The sequence below is a fragment of the Oncorhynchus kisutch genome, linkage group LG21 (genome assembly GCF_002021735.2).
Source record: "Oncorhynchus kisutch isolate 150728-3 linkage group LG21, Okis_V2, whole genome shotgun sequence".
NCBI classification, from domain to species: Eukaryota; Metazoa; Chordata; class Actinopteri; order Salmoniformes; family Salmonidae; genus Oncorhynchus; species Oncorhynchus kisutch.
In genome coordinates, this window is record NC_034194.2 from 15,166,178 (window position 1) to 15,194,042 (window position 27,865).

General features: G+C 42.2%; 1 protein-coding gene across 3 annotated transcripts; it reads right to left on the reverse strand.

Moving 5' to 3' along the window:
- Positions 1–305: 305 nt before the first annotated feature.
- On the reverse strand, positions 306–27,542 carry amd1 (adenosylmethionine decarboxylase 1). 3 transcript variants are annotated; one of them, XR_004204631.1, is made up of 10 exons: positions 27,222–27,542; positions 9,018–9,104; positions 4,916–5,042; positions 4,623–4,767; positions 4,377–4,419; positions 4,088–4,232; positions 3,378–3,470; positions 3,132–3,287; positions 845–2,985; positions 306–587 (listed from the first exon to the last, which is right to left on the reverse strand). XR_004204631.1 is itself a non-coding variant. In XM_020455492.2 (9 exons), exons 1-9 carry the CDS (start codon positions 27,329–27,331, stop codon positions 2,842–2,844), a joined length of 1,050 nt encoding a protein of 349 aa, XP_020311081.1. In that variant the 5' UTR covers positions 27,332–27,542; the 3' UTR covers positions 306–2,841. The 3 variants fall into 3 exon arrangements, 2 of the variants coding, with proteins under 2 accessions (XP_020311081.1, XP_020311082.1); XM_020455492.2 differs by having other exon boundaries at positions 306–2,985; XM_020455493.2 differs by having other exon boundaries at positions 306–2,985; positions 4,623–4,725; positions 27,222–27,536.
- Positions 27,543–27,865: the final 323 nt, after the last annotated feature.

The following is a 27,865-nucleotide window of genomic DNA, read 5'->3' on the forward strand; positions in this document are numbered from 1 at the left end:
CTTGTGTATGGCTGCGCGTCCATAGAAACCCATTTCATGAAGCTCCCAACGAACGGTTCTTGTGCTGACGGTCCTACCTGCCTTTAGAAGCAACTCTGTAGTGAGTGAGTATATATATATATATATATATATATATATATATATATATATATATATATATCTCTATATCAAAACGCACTTCAGCAGTCCTGTAAGGTCTACCAATTAGCTGCTGAGCCATTGTGCCTAGATGTTTCCACTTCACAACAGCACTTCATTGACAAGCTCTAACAGGGCAGAAATTTAACTTACTTGTTGGGAAGGTGGCATCCTATGACAGTGACACATTGAATGTCAGCGCTCTTCGTCAAGGCCATTCTACAGCCAATGTGTGTCTATGGACACTGTACAATGTATCAAATCGCACACACCTGTCAGCAACAGGTGTGGCTGAAATGACCGAAAGCACAAATTTGAAGGGATGTCCAGACTTGTGTATATAATGAGCCATTCTCTGGTGTTTTAAGAGCTTTCTGAACTAGCGTGATCTTACAGTTCCTAACAGTGGGGCAACGCAGCACAGGTTATAACGCTCAGAAGTGCTAAAGGCAGGCCAGAAACGCCAGTCTTAAAATACATTTTTTTTAAAAACAGCAGTCAAAAACAAAATAAATGTTCCCTAAACACCCCATTTTTGTCAGCAAATTCAAATCAATCTGCATTCACTGGCAGGGGAAGCATCATGAATTTTACTGACCAGCCTGAGAAGACAATCCAACATCCTAAAAAATATATATTTTAAACATCAATATCTTTATAGTAACCATCTAGATTAAGGCCTGCCTTCAGCACTATGGTGGCAAAGTAGATAAACATTAACCCCGACCCACCCGTTCAATATAACATCAGGATGCTCCAGTCCCATCTACAGGAGCTGATGAAACTGGAAGGTGATGCACATTACTCTACACAGGAGGAACAGACCGCAGCACACTACACTGTCAAGCAATACAGAACTAGTAGTCACATGCACCACAGGATTTTCCCCCATCAATGAACAAAGGGTATTGATTGTGCTCCAAAAAAACTGCAGTGGAGTCACATTTGGGACCAATTCACTGCAAAATGTCTGCGCACAATAAAATTAATAAAATGGTTTATGCAACAGTTGTGTGGAATGATCCGGGATCACCCTGGCATGCTCAGATTGGTGGGCCTCCATTGTGCGCTTACCGATTCCTGTATAGGGGGGGGGGGGGGGGGGGGGGAAATGTACATTGTTTATAAAAAGAAAGAAATGCTTTGCTGGGCAACCGCTGCACTAAGCAGAGTGAGTCATTATTTCCATTCAGGGCCACACGGTGCAGCCAGGAGTGCCACTGTCAAGCATGGTTCTGGGGCCAGCTGAGTCTCACGGGGAGACCCGCTGGGCCGGGAAACAATGGCTGACCATGCTGGACTGCAGAGGGCATTGTTCTGGCCCACACCACAGCGACAAGGTGACTACTGAGTCTCCTTGAGTCATTTACATCCAGATAAAGCCCCTCAACAGGCGCCGCTATTCTAAACATGCCCCTCAACATTGTTGGCACAGCCTTTGTTCTTACATGACTGATCTAGTGTCAAGTTTGGACTTTTGTTTATAATGTATTCAATTATTAATGGCTAAATGAAGTGTTTAAACTGACTGAGAATTCCAAGAACCAGACGCTTCCTGTTGGTGCAGTATACTTAAGCAATAAGGCACAAGGGGGTGTGGTATACCGTCTGATATACCACAGCTTTCAGCCAATCAGCATTGAGTGCACGAACCACCCAGTTTATAAATGTAGGAGCCTTAGTGTAAATGTAAACATGTATTACACATCCCATACCATGAAGTACCCAACTTGATGTTTTAAAATGTACACTAACACATACTGTTGCATGGGAAAAAGTTTAGCCTGTCTATTTGTGGACACATTCAACAGCTACATTTATTGTCGAGGTGGAGAGAAGCATGGCTGACTGAACAAGGGGGGGGGGAGAACCCAATTCTAGCAATAATTATTTTGGCTCCGGTGCAGTTTACAAGCAAAGAACTAGATCACATTGCCCAGCAGTCAGCCTCTCTCCAATCCTCTGGTAGTGAAACACTGACAAAGGCATTTTGATTTAAGGAATTCATTAACTTGGTTGATGCAACATGACAAATAACATTATGGCCCAAAGCTCACATGTTGATCTTTGAGTGATTAGAAGCATCTTGAAATTCAATATGCCCAAAAAAAAAAAAGTTGGTGTTTTACGTTTGGGTACTGAGGAGTCCTGCTCGAGTTGAAAACTTCAAGTGCACTCAAAAAAAGGACACCTTTGCAACAGATCAAATTAGCAGCAAATCAGTGAAGGGGGGGAGATTGCATTTCAACTTAAACATTTTTTAAATAAAATCGGTAAGCACATAGAGGCAGACCAATCTGAGCATGTCAGGGCCCTGGACTAGTGGGCACGAAAGCCCTGTCTGTGGGGAATGAGGGGGGAGACCTGCAGGAAGGGGCCGCTGCACTGGGCCAGGCTGGACAGCCTCAAACAGAGCATGTTTAATTCCTCTACATGCACTTCAAGATCACAGCAAGAGTGCACTAGACTATCTAAACAGAAAAAATTACTTTCATGCAAGAGAGCTAAGTTATAGGTACAACAATGCATACAATTCAAACTGGAGTTTAAACTATTAGGGCCTGTGGCCTCGATGCCAAGAAATCCTGAACAATGGCAGCAGAGTGGAGTGGGCCTCTCCGCTAGGACAGAAAGACAGCCACAGGGGGTGAGCCCCGCGACACAGCCACCTTTCTTCTTACGCTTCTTTTTCATTCTTAAACCTCAACTTTGCTGGTTCTGCTGGCGGCTCTTGGCGTAACTAGTAAAGACAAAATTGTAATCGTTGAATTGGGCCAACTGGCGGTCAAGGCGCTTGTACCCCTCGAGTTTCTGGGCGGAAGAAAAGACACTGCGACATTTGGAGCTCTACAGTAAAAAATAAAAAGATTGTTAAATGTTAAAGGTGAAAATGCCACGCACAGTGAAGCCATAGAGTCCATTATAAAGCACATTTCTGAAAAAGAGCCAAACATCCACAAGCAACAACGGAACCATTTTGAAAGAGAATGTACCTGGTTAACAAATAGCGTAGTCACAAATTTTCCTGGCTTAAACACGTCCACAACCTTCCTGACCAGATCATCGTAGGACGTCTGAGAGAGGTTGGTTTCAAAGCTGACATAGGAGAACTCTGGCTCTGGAGTGATGTGGATCGTCCAGTAAGTTCCCTGTAAGACAAGACATTGGTTTTCGATAATGTCCCGGGTGTATTTGTAGAGAAGACCCTGAAGACAAGACCATTGACAAGATCCACTTACATCAGTCTTCATTCCATTCATTGAGTAGCCACAAGGGTTGAACATTGTGGCGTCAATCACAGAACCTGGTATCAGGTCACGAATTCCACTCATCTGAAAAGACAGAAAAATTGACTAATAATTTCACTACAAAACAGCAACTACTAATTGACTAATGAACAGGCAGCTTTACGATGGTGTTTATCTATACAACAAGGGGGAAAATATTGCTAGTGGCGGCAATTGAGATAATTTGATAGCGATATGAGCAAGGCATATCGCCATATTGGTATATTCTTCCCATTCACCTACACAATTGTTTATTTTTTATCCCTGCATGCACAAAACCCCTTCAACAGACCATCAACAATTGCCTGCTCATGGGACATCAGTTGATGAGCTTCCAATTGTATACCAACTGGTTAGGTAAGTTAGGCCCCCCCCGAACATTCACTCCTGGCCCAATGGGCAATCAACTGGGCCAGCAGTAACATCTTCAGACACATGGAAGTTAACTTTCACGGTTGAAATGTATTTTGATAAAAACAAATACCGTATAAAAAAAAAACACCCCAGATATTCTCCATATTAGTACCAATCACTAGGGAAGGTCATTAGACAAAACCACAATAGATGAATGTCTTCACAGGTCCCCCTGAACAGTACCCAACTGAGTGAACCCTCTTAAAGGAATCAACAAATATAGAACATCGATAGTCAGTGGGCCTTACACGAGTGACATCATTTGCAGAAACACCGTCTTTCATGAAGAACTGGTCCATAATTGCTGGATCAAGGTCACTCATCAGAACTTCCAGCGTCTGATCCGCATGCTCGTTCTCCCAGAACTCTGGCAAATCCAGAGTAAACAGGTACCTGCAGGGAAACATGAACACATGCAGCAGCACTGGTCAGCGCAGTTAAAGTTTCACAACAGCAATGTCCACTGCATTATTTGTTGCCATTAATGGGACAGTATCTTGAGTATATTCCTTCAGTATGAAGTGTTGATGACCTTACCAGCAATCAGAGTTCAAACGTCCCATGCAGTACGCTGCTCCGTCTGGAAAAGAGAACCGCATGTCATTTCTCTCTCATGTGCCCATGTCTCATACTTGTATTCTCTACTGATTTTAGGAGACAACAGCACAGCCTGTATAGCGTCGCCGACTCAACCCCATACATGAATTACCAGCCACGCCCATGGTGATTAGAGTACAAGAATGGAATTTAGAGCATGGGGGGGGGGGAGAGATTAGTACTTACTTGGGAAAATCTGGCTGAGAAATTCCACTTCCTCCTGGAAGTTCCGATGAGGGAACTCCTGATGGGTGGGCTTCATGAAGTTCTTACGAGAATAGAAGAAATTCTGTAGGTAGTGAGGAGATGGAGTTAGAACCTCTGACCTATCCTGTCCACGAGAACGTCAACACAAAACAAGACAGTACGACGATTACATGAGCCTCACACAAGGTCTTGATGCATAATATGGTTTTATAAGCGGTGGGTAATTATTAGTTCTAAGAAACATGTATGTCATGCGTGGGTGTCACACTGACCTCGATGGCATCAAAGCCACAGTACTCTCTGGCCAGTTCCAGCAGAGGCATCAGTGCTTGCAGTAAGAGGGTGGTTCCACATGTCTTCAAAATGAAACGTCTCTTGGAGACAAACATGCTACTCTCACTGAAAAGAGAAAGGGAAAAGGGAGGGAAGTTATAAATCTTACACATGTCAAAGTTAAATATAGCCTTAAGCCTACATTTGTGACATGAACACGACTGACATCCAATATTACCAACTGTGTTCAGAATTAAAATTGACACGTTGTTTCCCCAGGTTTGAGTTTCTACAACTTCCAGTTATTAAGGTTGTAAGCTTTCCAGCTAGGCACCCGGAGAGTGTGCTTAAAGACACCATGACATGCCACCCCTTGGTCAGGCATTACTCTAGTGACAGCTTACCAATGATTCTATAGAGCAGGGGTATTCAACTCTTACCCTATGAGGTCTGGAGCCTGTTGGTTCCATTCTACTTGATCATGAATTGCCCCCACGCGGTGTCCCAGTTCTAAAAATCAGTCCCTGATTAGAGGAGAACAATGGCAAATTGCAGTGAAACTGGCTTGGAGGTTCAGAGTTGAGTTTGAGGGCCCACGTAACAAAAAAAACTTAAATGAAACGAGGTTCACGACAAACTGCCAGTGTAAACAAGGCATTAATCAGACTACTTCTAGGGAGACGTGCAGGGTGTTTTTTTTTATAAGGAACAGTCAGTTGACGATAGCATAGCCAGTGAGACTATAGGAGTTGAAGATCAACAATCATGTTGTCTACTTGCAGTCAAGCAATCACATGTAGTCCTTTCCTGAATTATGACTATGCCGTTCCCATAACATCAACAAACAGTGGACAGCTGCCACTTCACGACGCAGCTTGCTCTTATCCCATCAAGGTCGGCGGATCCACCACCTCCCTTGTGATCTGCGCGCTCTCTGAGGGTTGTAGGTGGGACCTAACCAGCAGGAGTGGAGACCTCGGGCCTTCACAACTCAGACACCCTAGTCCATTGGTCCGCCACAGCCAGATATCAAATAAGTTTTTATTAATGACCAATACTAAAGAAAAACACATTTTGGCCAAGGGATCCGAGGAATAACTTTAAGGTTTACTATTATGTTAATCGTCTGTGGTTCCCAAACTTTATATAGTCCCGTACCCCCTTCAAATATTCAGCTGCGTACCCCCTCATGCACCAGGGTAAGCGCACTCAAATGTTTTTTTGCCATTAAGCCTGCCACACACTCACTACAATACACTTATTAAACATAAGAGCGAGTGGTCACAAACAAGCTCATGGGAAGTGACAAAAGCTCTTGCAGGACCAGGGCACAAATAATCAATAATTTTGCTCTTTATTTAGCCATCTTATATATAAAACCTTATTTGGTCATCAAATTGAGAATAACTCACCCCAGGTTAATGAGGTAGGGTGTGCTTGAAAAGACGCATAACGCACATAACGCTGCAATGTTAGGTTGTTTTGGAGAGAGTGTCGTACTTAACTTCAGTCTGTGCCTGTTTTTAGTTTATGCTAGCGAGGGCTGAGAATCCACTCTCACATAGGTACGTGGTTGCAAAGGGCATCAGTGTCTTAATGTGATTTGTCAAGGCAGAACATTTGAGCATCTGATGAAATTCAAGTCACAGAACCGCATGTTGCAATTTCGACGAGGCTCTCTTGTTCAGATAAAAATCGGTAAGTGGTCTGGAGGCATGAAAGGGATAACGAATACAGTTGTGTCATCCGTGTCGGGAAAGTACCTGCGTAATTGCGCACCCAACTCTGGTGCTTTGCAAGAGCACAATTGACATTGTCCGTAAGCTTGAGTTCATTTGCACACAAAAATCATAATGACGGAAAGACCCGTGTGTTGTCCTTAATGCAGGCAGAAAAGATCTCCAACTTCTTAATCGTCGCCTCAATTTTTGCTGCACATTTAATATAGTTGGAGTCCCTGTAATCCTACGTTAAGATCATTCAGGCGAGTAAAATAAAATAAAAATTCACCCAGATAGTCCAGTCATGTAAGTGGTCAGACAAATGAATAATGGTCAGTAGAGAAAACTAAGCAAGTCTCAATTTAATAGCTGTCAATACTTTGCCTCTTGATAACCAGCACACTTCTGTATGTTGTGAAAGCATTACATGGTCGCTGCCCATATCATTGAATAGTGCAGAAAATAGACGAGAGTTCAAGGGCCTTGCTTTAACAAAGTTAGCCATTTTCACTGTAGTGTCCAAAACACATTTCAAGCTCAGGCATTCCCTTGGCAGCCAGAGCCTCTCAGTGGATGCTGCAGTGTACCCAAGTGGCACCTGGAGCAACTGCTTGCACACGCGTTACCACTGTCTTTCTGTCATGGCTTTTGCACAATCAGTACAGATACCAACATTTGGCTACATGCAGATCAGTGGAATTCCCACGAGAGTGTAACGGTTAATGTGATTGGATGTTCAATTATTTGACATGGTGTTATTTTGCTGAACACTAGATGGTTTAATTTTTGGTAGTGAAATGAGGCTACTTAGGCAACAATTGAATTTCTGCATTTATTTTTTAAATCTGAATCACATTTGTTTGGCGTACCCGACGGCCCCAGTTTGGGAATACCTGGTCTAAAATATGTTCTTAACCCTGGGAAGCTCAGAGATATTTGTAACCATCCACAGTACTCAACCAATTATTAAAAAAAAAAAAAATAGGTTCAACTCAATACTTATATTCATTGAAAACACAATGTGTAGAATATTAGCTTTATTAGGGTTTCCGTTAGAAAGTTTGACTGGCAGCATTTGAAAGTTTCCAGGACATATGGATTGGGTGCTTAATGCGATTATGGCATCCACCCACAGTACTCAGAATAACAAATCACATTTAGATTACGGTAATGAATCTTAACAGAACACAACCCAACGGTGGGAGTCCTTACCGAATTCCGAGGTTCACTTTTCCACAGCCAATAAGAGGAGTAACAAACAGCGAAATCACTAGCCTATCTACTGTCCCACATAGTAGAAAAGTTGACCTATACTAGTGGTATGCTTGTCATTCTATGCAAGAAAGAAATGGCCTACTCCAGACTGGGACAGTTGTGGAACGACAGCTCCCAAATTCATACAACCAGTACAGCAAAATAACTTGAAGGTATTGAGGCTGATCAGAACATTTAGCTTAAAAACAGTGATGAACTAGTTTCCACATAGCTTTGCAGCAATGCTCACACGGCAGTAGACTACGTGCACGCTGTGCCATAATGCAGTTCGATGGAAAAACAGATTTCAAAAGCGCACTGCACATGTGAGATTAAAATAAGCGAGCTCTGAAGAGCCAACAAGTACATAACTCATAATAAGAAGTAAAGTGTATGTAACAATTAACTATGCTTTTCAAAATGCATAATGCCTCCAGCGCTCTTCGCCTCGTGGTCTGATGAGCTGAAGCCTGCTTACTGTTGCCAGCACTTGAATGGTTAATGGGAAGCTGCGCTCCAACTAGCGGTGGAGAATGAATAAATAAACAAAGCAGCCATTTAAAATTGTGGCCATCAAAACCGTCAACATTAAATTGCATTTAGGAAGGTTTCGCAATGATTAGTCATATAAAAGCATGTTTCACTCGCGCAGCAACGGGAACTGTAGCAGCAGCTCTAGCACTGTCTGACAGAGTCCCGCTCAAAGTTCTGTGTCCATCTGTATGTGGTGTGATGAGAATCAGAACGACTTAAGACATGCGCCAATTTAAAGACACCAAATTATGCAAATTAACCTATAGACCGATAAGCATTTCCATCAATGGCTAAAAGAAGCATTGTTTTGCAATGTGTTCCCTCAGTTTTATTTAGTAGCTTTTTTTGGGAGCCAAAAGCTGGCACTTAACACCTGGGTTTGGATAAGACCCAGGCCATTTGGCCCTTCAGAATAGAGCCAGAGACAACCTTCACCCCATGGGAGAAGACAGTTTCCATGCAGCCACTCATAATGAGAAGATTACATACAGATGACCCAAATCTAAATACCTGCCTCCTAATCTGGAAGAGGAAAAAAGGTACGTGCCAAGGTGACAGCGGTAAACAGAACAGGGATCCGGTCGCTACTCACCTGAGTATATAAGCTTCCTGCTTGTCGGTCTTCGTCACACTTATGATCAAACAGTGCACATTCTCCAGAAGTTTGTCCCACTCAAACCTGAAAGACAAAATGTTTTTTTATTTTATTACTGAAGTTAAACTTTCTCAATTAAAACCAACAGAGCCTGGTCTGTAGTTCTATTGCTAGTAGACTACATTAAAACAAAAACATTAAGCTACGCTAGGCAATATGGCCTAAACATACTAAAAATGTATGGGTGACTCACAATATACATCAAGAAATGTATATTGTACAATTAAAGGTCAAATACACAGCATTTAAAAACAGTCAGCAATAATCAAATGAATTCAGGGCTTCAAGATACAGGTCAAATAAACCTTCCAAAGACCAATACAATTAAATCAAAACTAGTTAGCTTCTTTTTTGTGTGCGATATTCACTGATCTGGCTTGCAAGTCCATCTATGAAATTGCCCTGGTTACAAATGTAACTAGAACCATGCTTAATGCACTAATAATGCCTAACTTCTTGTAACAGGTATTAGGCTAAATAAAATTAACAGGTCTCAACAGAAGGCCACGTGCTAGTGATTAGCCAGCTAATCTTTATATTTCAAGTTCAGTGAAATGTATCAGTTTATGAAAATATTTAGCGAACGCCATGAGCGTAGCTAAAGCAAGGGGTTATAGCAGCACACAAGTAGACAAATGAAAGTCAACATAAAGAACTTGAGGCAATAAAATGTTTTCAGTCTGGTTAAACACCAGGGCTTGACAGTATATCACTGGAGGTATCAGACCTTTGATGTACTCAATAGCCATTAGCATGTTTTACTCCTATACAAATGGTACCCTCAGGTACTCAAAGTCTGATTTCCTTACTAAAACAGGACCCAGGTCTTAAGAATAAAGATAGCAGATTTAAACTGGAGTTCTAACACTTCAATGTTATGCCAAAATCATGGAAAAATGCATAGTACAGAACATGACTAGAATTTATATATAAATGCCTGGATTACTTTAAGACAAATCTCTTATACAATGGGTTGAAGTTATGTACATCAACCCCAGATGAAACATAGTAAATAATGGTTACTTCTCAGAAAGTATTGAGCTTTTACAAGGCTGTCCGTTGTCTCCATATCTATTTATTATGGCCATTGAAATGCGAGAACCAAAAAGATCATGCGGTTTGAAATCCAGGGGATAGAAACAAAGGGTAGGTGAATTGCCGATGACTAGTTATCTTAAGTCCATAAACTGGATCCCTGCAGTCTCATTGACTATCTTGATCAATGTTCTAGCCTCTGGGTTAAAACCTAGTGTGTACCATATTATGTAAATAGTGTTTACCAATAAAATGGGCAGATGGTGAAGTAGACATACTTGGTTTTCACATCTCAAATCTAATGAACTTTAGCTAACTTTCTATTAAAAGTAATTTAAACTAGATAAGATTCTGCAACCATGGAGGTCAATACTAGCCCATTTGTCCCATCAGTTTACTTACTAATGACACTGCCTACTCCAGAAAATTATTTTAGTTTTTATCATACACAAATTGCACTGGTTGGGAACAATTTAGGTAGTAAGTACATGAATGTATAGTTAGTGACTATGAATAAAACAGAGTAGCAGCAGTGTAAAAGAGGGGTTGTGGGGGGGGCACACAATGTAAATAGTCCAGGTAACCATTTGGTTACCTGTTCAGGAGCCTTATGGCTTGGGGGTAAAAACTGTTGAGAAGCCTTGTCGTCCTAGACTTGACACTCCGGTACCGCTTGCCATGCGGTAGTAGAGAGAACAATCTATGGCTGGGTTCTTTGACAATTTAAGCCCTTCCTCTGACACCGCCTGGTGTAGAGGTCCTGGATGGCAGGCAGCTTTGCCCAAGTGATGTAACTGCACTCTGAAGTGCCTTGCAGTCGGAGGCCGAGCAATTGCCGTACCAGGCAGTGATGCAACCGGTCAGGATGCTCTCGATGTTGCAGGTGTAGAACCTTTAGAGCATGGTGTCAAACTCTGGCCCGCGGGGTAATTATATTTGGCCCGCGAGACAATACCAAATTACTACTAGAGCTGGCCCGCCGGTATTATACAGCGCATTCACCACTAATACTACGAATCCCATAATGCTCTGCTGTTTTCGCACGCCAATCAGGACAGGACCCAGAAACGCTCTCTCTTCTGTGACAGTAGTCATAGCAACATAGACGCTACAACTGTCAGCGAGCTAACCCTTCCCAAAAATGGCGAAAAGAAAGGCAGAAAACAGGAGCTTTCTGGACAAGTGGGAGGCAGAATATCTGTTTACATATGTAAAAGACAAACCTGTTTGTCTTGTTTGTGGAGTCAACGTGGCTGTAAGTAAGGAGTACAACATTAGACGACACTATGAAATGAAACACCATGACAAATACAAGGACCTGGACATGACTCAAAGGAGCCAGAAAGTAGAGGAGATGAAAAGAAGTTTGGTTTCACAACAGAATATGTTTAAAAAAGCCACATCACAAAGCGAGGCTGCTGTAAAGGCTAGTTATATAGTGGCAGCAGAGATCGCAAAATCAGCCCGGCCCTTTAATGAGGGAGAGTTCATGAAAAAGTGCATGATGAAGGTTTGTGACCTCGTATGCCCAGAGAAAAAACAAGCATTTTCAAACGTGAGCCTGAGCAGGAACACAGTAGCTGATCGCACATGTGATCTTGCCACCAATCTGTATGACCAGCTGATGGAAAAGGGAAAAGATGGTTGCGTTCTCCCTCGCTGTGGATGAGAGCTGCGACGCATCTGATACTGTTCAGCTGTCAGTCTTCATCTGTGGAGTGGACTCAAATCTGTGTGTTACGGAGGAGCTATTAGGATTCAAATCAATGCATGGCACAACCACAGGAAAGGAAATCTTTGAGGAGGTTTCCAAATGTGTAACTGAAATAAAGCTGCCGTGGGATAAACTCGTTGGATTAACGACAGATGGTGCGCCAGCGATGTGCGGTAAAAAGAGTGGACTGGTGGGCATGGTTCGGGAGAAGATGCGGGAAGAGAACTGTGCAGGTGAGCTAACTGTTTACCACTGCATCATACATCAGGAAGCACTGTGTGCCAAAGCCCTAAAGATGGAACATGTTATGGCCACAGTAACACAGGTAGTTAACTTTATAAGAGCCAAAGGTCTAAATCACCGCCAGTTTAAATCTTTTCTGGAGGAGTGTGGTTCGGAATACGCAGACGTGCCGTATCACACAGAGGTGAGATGGCTAAGCAGAGGAAAAGTAATGAACAGATGTTTTGAGCTGCGTGAGGAAATATGTCAATTCCTGGAAACCAAAGGGAAGGATACAGCAGAGCTCCGGGAGCAAAAGTTCCTGTGTGAGCTGGCCTTTCTCTGTGACATCTCGAGCCATCTCGATGCACTGAACCTGCAGCTTCAGGGGCGGGGGCGCATCATCACAGACATGTACGCTGCAGTGAGGGCCTTCAAAACTAAACTGTGCCTGTGGGAGAATCAGATGCTGCAAGGAAACCCTTGCCATTTTCCCTGCTGCCAATCCATAAAAGCGCAGATCTCTACCGCCGTGTTCCCATGCGCACAGTTTGCTGAAAAACTCAGTGTTCTCACCGCTGAGTTTAGCCAGCGATTTGCCGACTTCGATGCCCAGAAATGCAAGTTTGAACTGCTTAGTAATCCCTTCGCAGTTGATGTGGAAAATGCACCAACCAACATCCAAATGGAGCTGATTGAACTCCAGTGCAACGACACGCTGAAGTCAAAGTATGATGCTGTGGGCGCCGCACAGTTTCCACGGTTCATCCCTGACACAATGCCTCAGCTCCGCACCCAAGCTGCTCAGATGCTCTCCATGTTCGGCAGCACTTATCTATGCGAGCAACTTTTCTCCTCTATGAAGATGACCAAAACAACTCACAGGAGACGTCTGACTGATGAACATCTTCGCTCAATACTGAGGATTTCTTCAGCTCAGAGCTTGAGCCCAGACATTGATGAACTAGCATCCAAGAAGAGATGCCAGGTATCTGGCTTGGGCACATCAGATTAGACCAGTGTGCAATAATTAACGTTTTCTTTATGCACTTTTTCTTGCTACAAGGCATGGGCTTGAATGGTTGATTGATTTATTATCATTTTATTTGTAAAATTATTAGCCAGTGGAAAAAGTTTATTTAGGTATTTAAATCAGAAGGCTGAATCTCTGACCTCCTCCCTATGGGCTGTCTCGTCGTTGATCAGATCACTGTTGTGTCATCAGCAAACTTAATTATGGTATTGGAGTCGTGCCTGGCCATGCAGTCGTGGGTGAACAGGGAGTACAGGAGGGGACTGAGCACGCACCCCTGGGGAGCTCCAGTGTTGAGGATCAGTGTGGCAGATGTGTTGCTACCTACCCTCGCCACCTGGGGGTAGCCTGTCAGGAAGTCCAGGATCCAGTTGCAGAGGGAGGTGTGTAGTCCTAGGGTCCTTAGCTTAGTGATGAGCTTTGAGGGCACTATGGTGTTGAACGCTGAGCTGTAGTCAATGAATAGCGTTCTCACATAGGTGTTCCTTTTGTCCAGGTGGGAAAGGGCAGTGTGGAGTGCAATACAGATTGAATCTGTGGATCTGTTTGGGCGGTATGCAAATTGAAGTGGGTCTAGGGTTTGTGGGATGTGGTGTTGATGTGAGTCATTACCAGCCTTTCAAAGCACTTCATGGCTACGGACGTGAGTGCTACGGGTCTGTAGCCATTTAGTTCTTGGGCACAAGGACTATGGTGGTCTGCTTGAAGCATATTGGAATTAGACTCAATCAGGGACATGTTGAAAATGTCAGTGAAGACACCTGCCAGTTGGTCAGCACCTGCCTGGAGCACATGTCCTGGTAATCTGTCTGGCCCCGCAGCCTTGTGTATGTTGACCTGTTCAAAGGTCTTACTCACGTCAGCTACGGAGCGCATGATCACAGTCATCCGGAACGGCTGATGCTCTCATGCTTGCCTCGAAGCGAGCATAGAAGTGATTTAGCTCGTCTGGTAGGCTTGTGTCACTGGGCAGCTCACTGCTGTGCTTCCCTTTGTAGTCTAATAGTTTGCAAGCCCAGACACATTCGACGAGCGTCGGAGCCGGTGTAGTATGAGTATCTTAGCCCTGTATTAACGTTCTGCCTGTTTGATGCAGAGCATAGCGGAACTTCTTGTAAGCTTCCGGGTTAGAGTCTCGCACCTTGAAAGCGGCAGTTCTACCCTTTAGCTCAGTGCGAATGTTGCCTGTAATCCATGGCTTCTGGTTGGGGTATGTACGTACAGTCACTGTACAGATGACGTCCTCAATGCACTTATTGATAAAGCCAGTGAACGATGGTGTATTCCTTTTCACTTCTATATAACATTATATTTATTAATGGAGGTAAGTGGAAAAGGGAGAATGTAGGGAACTTGTTTGCCTGCCATATATTAAAGAAACAAATTGGCTAAAGGGAATAAATAGACCAGTTTCATCTGAGGACAAAAATGTTGACAGCTGCGCCATACAGGTTGCAAACTAAATGTATTAAATCCATGGAACATGGTTCATGAACTGGTAAAGAGAACTACACTTGATTCAATCTTGTAATTTTTATGTATTAACCTTCTTGCCACCAACAGAATGAGAGAAATACGGCATACAATCTCAACTCTGTAGATTGTCTCTTCGCACCAATCAGATTATTTATTCTGGTATTGCCCCTATGTAGCTCGTTTCTGGTCACAGGTTCAGGAATGGTTCATAAGAAAAAAGTGCACTTAATATTAACCTTACAAATAGCAGTGTTGGACGATTTGGAAAGCCATAGTCAATAAATATACTCGTAGGAAAGTTTAGCTCATCTGTGGATACATTTAGAAAAAGGTTAAAGAAAAAAAGTGTAAAACATCCCAGCACAACTAATATATGGCACATGGAAACCAAATGAGGGTGATCTATGATAGGTGGGATGGGCTGAGGGTTGGGATTAAAGGGTTTGTATTCTTTGTGACGGTTTTACATAAGTACCATGTATGCATATGTAGCAAAAAAAAACTACGATCGGTCTTCCGAAGAGGGGGGGGGGGGGGGGGGACGAATAAAAAAGTAGCATGCTCCACTCCTCACAAGCAGTGCTTTCGAAAAGTATTCAGACCCATTGTTACGTTAGCCTTATTCTAAAATTACAAACAATCTCAGCAATCTACACACAATACCCCATAATGTCAAAGCAAAAACAGGTTGACATTTTTGCTAATATATTAAAAAACAAATACCTTATTTACATAAGTATTCAGACCCTTTGCTATGAAATTGAGCCCAGGTGCATCCTGTTTACATTGATCCTCCTTGAGACTTCTAGAGGTCGACCGATTAATCGGAATGGCCGATTTGAAGTTCATAACAATCGGAAATCGGTATTGTCGGGCGGCGATTTCAAATTTATATTTATACCTATATTTAACTAGGCAAGTCCGTTAAGAACACATTCTTATTTTCAATGACAGCCTAGGAACTGTGGGTTAACTGCCTTGTTCAGGGGCAGAACAGATTTTCACCTCGTCAGCTCAGCGGCTCCTTTCTTGCAACCGTACAGTTAACTAGTCCAAAACTCTAACCATTGCACTCCACGAGGAGCCTGCCTGTTACACAAATGCAGTAGAAGCCAAGGTAAATTGCTAGCTAGCATTAAACTTCTTATATATATAAAAAAACAAAAAAAAAACACTAGTTATAACTACTAATCCAGTTTAGCAGGCAATATTAACCAGATTAAAGTGTCATTTCTCTTGTGTTCATTGCACGCAGAGCCAGGGTATATACAAAAGTTTTGGCAGCCTGGCTCATTGCTAACTAATTTGCCAGGATTTTACATAATTATGACATAACATTGAAGGTTGTGCAATGTAACAAGAATATTTTGACTTGGGGATGCCACCCGTTGGATAAAATACCAAACGCTAATACTGTTTCAAACATCACTCGCTTTTAGATTTGGAATAGTTATTCCCCTTGACCTGCAAGGGCCGCGGCTTTTGTGGAGCGATGGGTAACAATGCTTCGAGTGTGGTTGATGTCGAAGTGTTCCTGGTTCGAGCCCAGGTAGGGACCGTTACACTGGCAATACTATAGTGCCTATAAGAACATCCAATAGTCAAAGGTTAATGACATACAAATGGTATAGAGAGAAATAGTCCTATAAATACTATATTAACTACAACCTAAAACCTCAGAATATTGAAGTCTCATGTTAAAAAGGAACCACCAACTTCCTTCCATATGTTCTCATGTTCTGAGCAAGGAACTTAAACGTTAGCTTTCTTACATGGCACACATTTTTACATGGCACATATTGGCACATATGACTTTCTTCTCCAACACTTTGTTTTTGCATTTAAACCAAATTGAACATGTTTCATTATTTATTTGAGGCTAAATAGATTTTATTGATGTATTATATTAAGTTAAAATTGAATTGTTGTAATTGTCATCATTACAAATAAGAGGAAAAACCAAGCCAATGAGGTCGAAGGAATTGTCCGTAGAGTGTCGAAATAGGATTGTGTCGAAGGCACAGATCTGGGGAAGGGTCCCAAAAAAATGTCTGCAGCATTGAAGGTCCCCAAGAACAGTGGCAGCCATCACTCTTAAAAATGGAAGAAGTTCAGAACCAAGACTTTCTACAGCTGGCCCCCTGAGCAAAACTGAGCAATCGGGGGAGAAGGGCCTTGGTCAGGGAGGCATCCAAGAACCCGATGGTCATGGACGTCTCCACAGAGGAAAATAGATTCTCTGGTTTGATGAAACCAGTAACCTTTTGGCCTGAATGCCAAGCGTCACATCTGGGGGGGGAAAACTGGCACCATCCCTACGGTGAAGCATGGTGGCAGCATGCTGTAGGTATTTTTTTCAGCAGCAGGGACTGGGAGACTAGTCAGGATTAAAGCAAAGCTGAACAGAGCATAGTACAGAGAGATCCTTGATGAAGTACTGAGCATTCTGGAGCAGGTTCTCAGACTGGGGAAAAATGTCACCTTCCAACAGAACGACCCTAAGTACACAGCCAAGACAATGCAGTAGTGGCTTCGTGACAAGTCTCCGCATGTCTGAGTATCCCAGCCAATGCACGGACTTGAACCCGATCGAACATTACTGGAGACACCTGAAAATTGCTGTGCAGCAACATTCCCCATCCAACCGGAGCTTGAGGGGACCTGCAGAAAAGAATGGGAGAAACTCCCTGAATACAGGTGTGCCAAGCTTGCAGCGTCATACCCACGACTCAATGCTGTAATCGCTCTCAAAGGTGCTTCAAAGTACTGAGTCAAGGGTCTGAATACTTATGTAAAATGTGATGTCAGCTTATTTTAAATTAGCAAAAATCTGTTTTTGCTTTGTCATTATGGGGTAGTGTAGATAATTTAGTGAATTTTAGAAAAAGGCTTTAACTTTACAAAATGTGGAGAAGTCAAGGGTTCTGAATAATTTCCGAAGGCACTGTACTATTAAGGTGCACACAGGTGAGAAAGACGACCCCCCCCCCAAAAAAACACACCATGCGGACAAAAACACTCAAAACGATTGTTGCACAAAAACAAATTCAGATTGTCACCCAACCCTAATGTAAGCTATTCATTTTACGATTCCAAAAATGGCAATTTTGGGTTATCAAATTACCGACAAATTAAACGGACAGTGAAAGTGATTGAAAACCATCAGAGCTGTTTGACAAGTTCTCGCACTTCAATTTTTACCAAATCAACTTCAAAGAAAACAGACCAAGATTCAGTATTATACTCATGGATTGAGCCGGGTCCAGAGCCCTGGCATTCCCTTGCAGGTGCTAGAACTTCACAACTAGCATACCTGGTTACATTAAAAAAAATAAAAAAGGAGCGTTGCACAACCCTGCGAGACCGGCAGAACCCCACATGAATGACTTGACTGCCCCTTTAGTGGTCACACTTCAAAAAGCTTTGGCTTTGTGACCTTTGGACAGGAAAATGTCCTCAGACCAGTATAGAATCCATTTGCAAAGAGCCTCCAGCTGTGTCTAACATGCAGTCCTCACGTCCAGGGCACAGATTTCTCAACGAGGGATCTCATGATACATGTGCCAATATGTTATGTATTGAGAATGTCACAATTGTGATTCGATACGGCGATTATATGTTCAAAACATATTGCTCACTAAATGTCTGCTGCAGAGAGAAAATGAGTTGAGCGTTCATGGAAACAAGTGCTGAAAAAACAAGTTTAAATTAAAATCAGGAGTGTTCCTTAATAAGGACAACGCCGCCACTTTACTAAACACTTCATAACCAAAATGTTTAATTTTATGATTTCTGTTTAGACTGTTCCGTGCTGAGCAAAATGTCAGAAGGAATTTCAGATTTTCAAGTAGAATCCCTGAGATGACCAACAATAATTGGACAGTCGTGTTCAGTGATCAAAATAACCATCTGTAGTTCTGATCATATTTGATCTTCCAGCTATCTGTAATAACGTCTGTAATAACGTCCGGAAATATTTTAAAAATAGACGCTTGAATATCTAATGATATTTATAACCACCGTACTCAAATTTCAGGTCAATGCTCAAACTCCCATGATTCCATTCGGCGAAACCACTAACACCATAAAGGACCAAAGTTGACGCCTACAGTCATTACAGGCACTTGCAAAAGACACATTTTCATGTTTACTTGCAAACTTCGTATTAGTTCCAAAAGACCTCCAGTGTTGAATGATTGCTTGGACAGTCACTGAGGCTGCATGCCTCATGTTGAAAACACTGTTAAGAGGCAGGTTTAGATTCTTAGCTAGCATTCGCGCCAAATACACAGGCTGCAACACAATACATTCTTAAAATGTGTTTTAACAGGCCTACATGTTAGGTCTGTTTAAGACCGTCGTTAAGATGACTTATTGCAAACGCTTTTTTTGGGGGGGGGGGGGGGGGGGGGCATGTAGCAGTCAGGGTAACTAGATAATTAACCTATGCGAACCATAAGTTACTGTAACCGTAAATTTGAATTATTTTCTTCGGGGCATGGACTCTACAAGCTGTCGAAAGCATTCCACAGGGATGCTGACCCATGTTGACTACAATGCTTCCCACAGTGGTGTCGAGTTGGCTGGATGTCCATTCTTGATACAAGGGGGAACTGTTGAGTAGCAGAGTGAGTTCTGGACACTCAAACCTGTGCGCCTGGCACCTACTATAACCAGTTTTAAAAAAGGGCCTTCAATATTTTGACATGCCAATTCACACCCCATGTCTCAAAGCTTTAACGTTTCACCAATAAGGGATCATAGCTTTCACCTGGCCAGTCGATATATGTTACTAATGTTTTGTATAATCAATGCATACTCAAAAGAACATTCATGCAAGCATAATATATTTAACAACCCAAAAGTAAAATTCACTCATAACATAAGCGATATATTTAGACTATGCTTAGTTGGGGCTTGATTGACAAAATGCACCCTGGGAATCTCAGTATGCTGTAGACGAGGGCGATACAGATGCTTCAAAGTGGCAAAAACAAGGAATCATGCAGTGTGCCTAACAAAAACAATAGTGTATCATATCTTACAGTAGTGCATATATCCACACACTAACTGGTAATGTGGCAGAATTGTCCTTTAAGACGTCAAAAGAAGCTATAATAGTTAATCATCCATCCACCAACATCAATTTCCATGGTTGACATAAATGACAATTTTGCCTGATTGTGCAAGCCCTGGGCAACTAACCATAGCAACAAGAACATTGACGGCAATATCCTTTACAGGACCAGGCCTAATTTCAGGAGTCATCAAGTTTGGGCCACTCATACTAGAAGCTTCTGGTAACATCCCAGTGCCGATCGAGTGGCTCTCAATGGAGCGCTGTATCAGCTCACATCTCAGTGTGACATGGACACTATAGCTATTCCTGGTGACGATAGACTCTATTCTTGCCTGGGAAACTTGCAGGAAAGGGAAAGCCAGGATAAACACAGCCAAATAAATGGGCACTTCAAACCCAGGGACACATGCAAGTTTATCTGGGGGAACTATTCATGTTTGCAACACCCTCATAGGTCAGATGAATAGGTCAACTTTCCCCATTAGAGGCAGCTCTGGTCAACATTCCTCAGGTCAGACAATAGCCCAAGAAATGTTGAGCAACCGCCCACAATCTGACGAGGACAGAATTTAAGCAGTTACTCAGCCCAGAGAAAGTCAGCGGCTTAGGTGGGTGTGAGGTACAGATTCATGAATCAGATGCCCTTGCGGACTTATTTGGACATTGGCAGGCATCCAGCACCCCTGATACAGAGTCTGAGCAGTTAATCTTCCCTGGCTGTAGATTAATACCCGCTGTCATTCATTCTGTAAGCCAGACACTTTCCTAACCCAGATCTGATGATTATGTTCTAAAACAGAACTCAGGCTTTCCCCCAGTTTGGCAAGAGTAGCCATGAACCTTGCCACATAAGGATGGGGGCTATAATGTGCCAAGTAGACAGTGCACCAATACTCTCAAATCTGGCATGTTCTAATTTGATAATGAATATTTTCTTGATTTGATTAATGCCAGTAGACAAGCTGTGTATTCGTTGTCAATTTCATACTGGCGCATACTCCCCTTGTCAACTCATCTTAGCCTACTTGCGAAAAGCCTAAGAAATTATTTTAATAGAACTAGGCCTAAGGGAAGGAGAAACATTTGCTTGTGTCTGACATATGCGGATGGCTCTGATTGACGGGTCTTTTTACATTGGGGGGGGGGAGCATTCTCTATAGGCCTATATGTCCAGTCAAAGCAGCGTGTGCAGATTCCATCTAACCTCTCTGCGCACGGAACCCGGTAGCGGGATGAAATTCGACAATACGGTGATCGCTGCATAGTCATATTAAACATTCATGAAAATACAAGCGTCTCATGTTTTGAAAGCCTAGAATCTTGCTAATCCAACTGCGTTGTCAGATTTTTAAAAGGATTTCAAAACCTTGCCAGAGCTCGCATTGATGTGCCATCATGGATGAGCTGCACTACCTGAGCCACTTGTGTGGGTTGTAGACTCCGTCTCATGCTACCACTAGAGTGAAAGCACCGCCAGCATTCAAAAGTGACCAAAACATCAGCCAGGAAGAATAGGAACCGAGAAGTGGTCTGTGGTTATCACCTGCAGAACCACTCCTTTATTGGGGGTGTCTTGCTAATTGCCTATAATTTCCACCTGTTGTCTATTCCATTTGCACAACAGCATGTGAAACTTGTCAAGCAGTGCTGCTTCCTAAGTGGACAGTTTGATTTCACAGCGTGATTGACTTGGAGTTACATTGTGTTGTTTAAGTGTTCCCTTTATTTTTTTGAGCAGTGTATCTATCTGTTTATTATACCCGTTGATACAGGGCTCATATGTGAAACTATTCTAACTGAAAATTAACTTTCAGTGACACTGACTCCGAATGGGAGCCCCCAGTGCCAAGGTGTCCATCCCCCACTGAAGCTGGACCATCCAGCTCCTGCCACAAGTGGTGTTCATCTGCCCAAATGTATTTCTGCAGGCATGGATGTGCTATGGCACCTGGCATCAGCAGCACAATATTGTGTAGAGGACTGAGGGTCTTCCAAATATGAAAAGTGTTATTTAGTCAAATGTATATATATTTTTTCCCATGTTTTTTTCTCAATTTTTTTGGGAGGGGGTGTGTTAGAATACCATTTTGGTATTTTGAATATAGTTATTCCATTCAAATGTATAACTTAAGCAATTTGGCCACATTTGGGCTACTTGTGTGGGACACCCGGGTCACTTCATGATAAATGTCATGTAGCACACTCATTTTGGAAATTATCAACTTTGCACAAGTACTGTTGCCCTCTTATATTTTTCACTGAAATTGTGAATGTTTGTTTTCTCTTGTTCATTTTAAAAGATCCAACAATAAAATACTTTTTTTTAATTGTATTATCTAAACCAGATCTATTGTTATATTATCCTACATTCAATTCACATTTACACAAACTTCAGAGTGTTCTTTCAAATGGTACCAAGAATATGCATATCCTTGGGTCTGTGCCTGAGCTACAGGCAGTTAGATTTGGGTATGTCTACAAGTGGAAATTTTAAAAAGTAGGGGGGGTAGTTCTAAGAGGTTTTAATAGGAGTCAAACGCACCTGTAATGATTTAATCTTGTTTAAGGCCTATTTTCAGTAGATTAGGAAAGATTATTTCTCATTACAGCATCCTATTTGAAGACCATTGGGCAATGCCACTGGAAAATTATTTAAGGGCTTAATGTGAATTGTTTAGTGCGTCAAATTTGGATACATATCTTTATTTGCAAAGGACGAGGTATATACAGCTTTATTAGACTCCGCCATGCACCAATGTATCATTATGAAAAAGCGATACTCCCCAACCTAGCAATATTCAATTTGTAAATTCTAATTTATAAGTAATAACAATTAAATGCCATGATAACGTGTAATAGCTGGTTTCAAATATGCTTCTTAATAAAAACCTATCCACGTAAAGTGTACAAACAGAATTGTGACCACCCTTTTTACATAGGCCTGTAAACCCCTAACAGTACAAAGTGTGCACACCTAACAAGTCAAGGGTTTTACCTGGCCTCCACAATCAAATGACCTCAACCTAATAGAGCTGTTCGGGATGAGTTGGACCGCAGAGAGAAGGAAAAGCAGCCAATAAGTGCTCAGCATATGTGGGAACTCCAAGACGGTTGGAAAAGCATTCAAGGTGAAGCTGGTTGAATGCAGAGTGTGCAAAACATTTTTTATTTTACACAATTTAATTAAGCAAGTCAATTATTATTATTTTTACAATGACGGCCTACACCGGCAACGCTGGGCCAATTGTGCCCCGCCCTATGGGACTCCCAATCACAGCCAGATGTGGTACAACGTAAGACTATTTTGTTTTGTTTAACACTTGGTTACTACATGATTTCAAAGTAGTCTTCACTACTATTCTACAGTGTAGAAAATAGTACATATATATATATATCCTGGAATGAGTAGGTGTCCAAACTTGACTGGTACACATTTAAACAAAATGGACACGAAAGAGAAGAGGAAAAACCAGTAAAGTGTAACGCTCTAGTGAAGTGCCACAGAGTTAGCTCGATTATGTGTTGTCAATATGAAAAAGTGACATCTTAATTTGTTTACCGATTTAGTAACTAATAATTTCAGCCAACCAAGCATTCAAACAGAGGCATGGTAGAAAGGGCGCATCAAGGAAAATCTAGATATTTAAGAGCAGTGTATGCCCTAATGTAGTGTTTGCCAAACTAAGGATCGTGTCCCCATGTGGGGCTTGCCTGAGATGAACATTGGGTTGCAAAAGAAACTGAAATAAAATAGCGCTTGGTTCATAGAACTGGGGTTGTCAGTAACCGTCGGTAGCCGCTAGATGCTCGTAATAACAGGAAACGCCCTTTTCTTGCTACAAATGTGGCTCTAGACTGGTTTAAGCTACAAAACAGTATTAAAAATCACTCAAAGGTAGACTCTCGGCAACACGCACGAGTGGTCTCCCTCTGCGGCCCACAAGCCGAGTAGGGCTTTCTTGAACAGTAGAACAGACTAGGGTTATCTAGGTTCCAGATGTTCGCATCCCCATTCAGTCACACGGATTTACGTATCGTCGTCTAAGTACACAAGGGGGAGCCCAAAAAACATAAATCACATTTTGCATCAATTACCAGAATGCCCACAAACTGCTAATGAGCGCAAAGACCGGCAAATCAGCTAACGAAGTTGTGGACACCCCCTCAACTTACTGGAGTCAGCGATTTCAGCCACACCCATTGGCAACTGTAAAAAATGGCTCACAGCCACGCAATCTCCATAGACAAACGTTGGGAGTAGAATGGCCTTACTGATGAGCTCAGTGACTTTCAACATGGCACCGGCATTGGCTGTTACCTTTCCAACAAGTGACTCAAGTTTTTGCTCTGCTAGAGCCGCCCCGTCAACTGTAAATGCTGTTATTGTGAAGTGGAAATGTCTAGGAGCAACAACGGCTCAGCAGCGAAGTGGTAAGGCCACACAAGCTCACAGAACGGGACTGCCGAGTACTGAAGAACGTAAAAATAGTTTGTCCTCTGTTGCACTCACTATCACGTTGCTTCCAGATGCAGTTTCGAACATCAGCACAAAAATCTTTTGTCGGGAGCTTCATGAAATGGGTTTCCATGGTCAAGCAGCTGCAAGCAAGCCTAATATCACCATTCACAATGCCAAGCGTCAACTGGAGTGGTACTTCGGAGCAGTGGAAACACGTTTTCTGGAGTGATGAGTCACGCTTCACCATCTGGCAGTCCGATTGACAAATCTGGGTTTGGCAGATGCCAGATGAACGCAACCTGTGCCAATGCATATTGCTAACTGTAAAGTTGTGTAGGAATGGTCTGGACTGTTTTTCATGGTTCGGGCAAGGCCCCTTAATTTCAGTGAAGGGACATCTTAATGCTACAACATACAATGGCTTTCTAGACCATTCTTTCCAGCATCAGTTTGGGGAAGGCCCTTTCCTGTGTCAGCATGGCAATGCCACCGTGCACAAAGTGAGGTCCATACAAAAATGGCATGCCGAAAGCGGTGTGGATGAACTTGACTGGATGAATTGGAAAACCGACAGCCAGGCCCAACCTCACTAACGCGCTTGCGCTGGTGGTTGAATGGACAAACGTCCCTGCAGCAATGTTTAAACATCTAGTGGAAAGCCTTCCCAGAAGAGTGGAGGCTGTTCGGGGGGGGGGGGGGGGGGGTAACACATCCAAAGGGCTTTGACTTTGAGCACAGCAGAAAGCCAACACAATATGCCCGCCAACCTTAAGCAAGTTAACCTTAAGGGTCGACCTAACATATTCTTTGTTTTTCCACACAGGAAAAGCTCAAATGCATAGGAAATATATTGCATTGTTTCGTAAACACAGCTCTATAATGCTTTCGATTGCATTTTATGCTCAGCATCAGAAAAAGTTCAGTTGCATTTCTCATGAACAGGCATGCTACCAGAAGACAGCTGATGGATGTGTTGCTACAGACTATTTTTCTCAGGTAAAATGCTATTTTAACTTCACGCATTAACGCGACTACTTTAGGAAATGTAGCTGGTTATATTTTTTATGATAAAGATATGGCCATGCATTGTTTTTAGCAAAAAAAAGGGGGGGGGTTTTCATTGTAAACTCATTTACTTGTGTGGCTGCCAGTTTAGCACTACTGTTGTCATTGACAAGCCACTTTCTGCTTAATGATTTATACTATTTATGACAAAACTATAGTTACATGTCCCTGATCCCTATTGAGAAAAACAAACACCTTTACTTTCAATATAAAACACAAAGCCTGTGAATACACAGCTGGACTCACCGGTTCCTGCTTTCTCCTGCTGTGCTATTTACAAACACTTGACTGGCTCAACTGTTCTGGGGAATTAACAAGCTTCATAATGTAAAATGAACACCCATCTGCTTAGTCTAAAAGTATTGCACAATTTCAATTTGGGTATTTACTTAAAGTACAAATGTATTGAAAAATGTTCAAAAACATTGTTAGCAGTATTGAAAAACCCATCACGACTATTTCTAAATATCCTGGTACAGCCCAAGCCTAGACCAGGCACTAAAGCAGACTGGGGATTAGAACAAAAAATATATAATTTTACACAGCAGATAATACAAAATTGCCTGTTCTGAACTATCCACTAACTGATGCATTTGTCACTTCAAACCATTCTTCCTTTAGATCGAAACTGTAAAAAGTACACTCAGGCTGATTTGTAAATGTCACGCACCAAATAAAAAAAGCAAACATTGGCCAATTTAATCATTTTTACACATGGGAGTTCTGAAATTCTCCAAATGTGATCATCACTGGGGGAAAAAAAAAATAAGTTAGTGAATCCCTGCCCTACTGTCTGACTTAGTCATACTTAAGCCGTTTGCTGGAACTCCAAGAAACATACTCAAACGTATTTAAAAACTAGAGCATTTCAATAATTTTACTATGATTGATGGATACATATCCTTTAACATATATTAGGGCAATGCAAAGAAATAAGGGGCTAATTTATGAAGTTGGAGAACTACGAGTGAGTATCATGAAACTTATTTCACCATACCTGCACAAGTAATAGTAGCAAGATGGACTCCAGGTAACGTTAATGAAACTACTGGTCATTCATGCATTGAGTAAGTCACAGAAGATTCGTTTCTCAGATAACTGATGGGCAAGCAACTCAAACTGATCATTATCCATTCCCTATTTATTATGTTTATGGTTTTAGTTAATTCTGCATTGCAGATGTAAAGCTTAAAAAATATACATTGGCTGTCTTTCTGTTAAGTTGCCACAAGGCACGGCCCCAAGGCACTACCACATGCTTAGCATGATGCTACGGCCCCACATGGGTGACGCAGGAGAACAAATTAAATGGAAAATTACTAACCCTAGTTACACAATGACAACACAAGTGGAGTTGTAGATTTAGTGAACTACCTAGCTTTTGACATAAGATACATTACTGCATAGAGATGCACGTGTACGTCGGTCTAACTCCAAATCCATGCGCAGTATGCGAAAAACCCGCGCAGTCAAACTCAACCCAATCGTACCTTTTCTCTTGCCTGGGCAACAAAAAAACTGCTCGATTTCAAATACGTAGCCAGCCGTATACCTTACATTGCATCAAGCCATATGTAGATACATTTCTGAACATGTTAGAGTACAAAAGATTTTTACTGGAGACCATGCTTGACAGTTTGATGAAATGTAGCGAGACTAGCCAACCATCCAACAAACAGGTGACATGGTTAACGTTAGCTAACTAACACCGATTGAATGAATGACTCAGCTAGCTACCGCGTTAGCAAGCGCCAAGCTACTACAGCTAGCGGTCGAATATGGGGGATGGTAATTCATTCGGCTACCACATGACATGTCAGTGAAAAATGCTATGATGGTTTACGAGATAACTGGGCTCGTTGTCATTAAATAGACTACCTAGGAAGAGGAAGAAAACCTGGTTAAGATGTTTTTAGCGCTTGTTGAGGGTTGAATCTACAGCCAGTTCTTCAGATGACTGATTGCTTGAGTCCATACAGTGCCACATGCTAGCAGCTTAGCAAGCAAGCAAAGTCAAGCAGACAGGCATGTATTAATCAAATCTTCACTCCACAAACCTTGGGATGGTACGGAGGTCCCCTGTTCCTTTATTCTCATCTTGCCGGGAGAACCACACCTCCAACAGCTTCTCGGTTCCCTCGAAGAAGTGTGCACCGTTCTCTTCCATCGTGGCACAGCAGACACCAATAACAGAAATTAAATGTAGGTTACGTTTTCAACTTAATTAGCTTGTCCTTGCTTGATCGTTATAATTTATTAAGTACAGTCCTTTAGCAATCCAGGTGTAATTTCTTGGTTTTACCGTCTTCCCTTTTACAGAGAATACTGTAGAGCGACTGCTAGCTAATATCACCGGCCATACTGTGGAAAGCGCAGAATGAGGACTGCACAGTGATTTTATTCACCTAGCCTATCACGTCACCCTCAAGTTAGTCGAATCACATTGGCGGGTCCTTTCCATTAAGTGGCGATTGGCTGAGGCAACTGTCAGTATGACAGAAGTGTGTACATTGCTAATCTCCAAACATATTACAAAATGATGGTTATGCCGATTTGCTACATGTACCTCTCGCATGTAACAGCTCAAGGCAATATATGTCATATGGGCGATAGTATAGTAGACTATTCCTCTAGTTGAGGCTACTTGAGAAAAAACTCACTTGATTATTTCTATTAAAAAACGTATTGGAGACCTGCACAT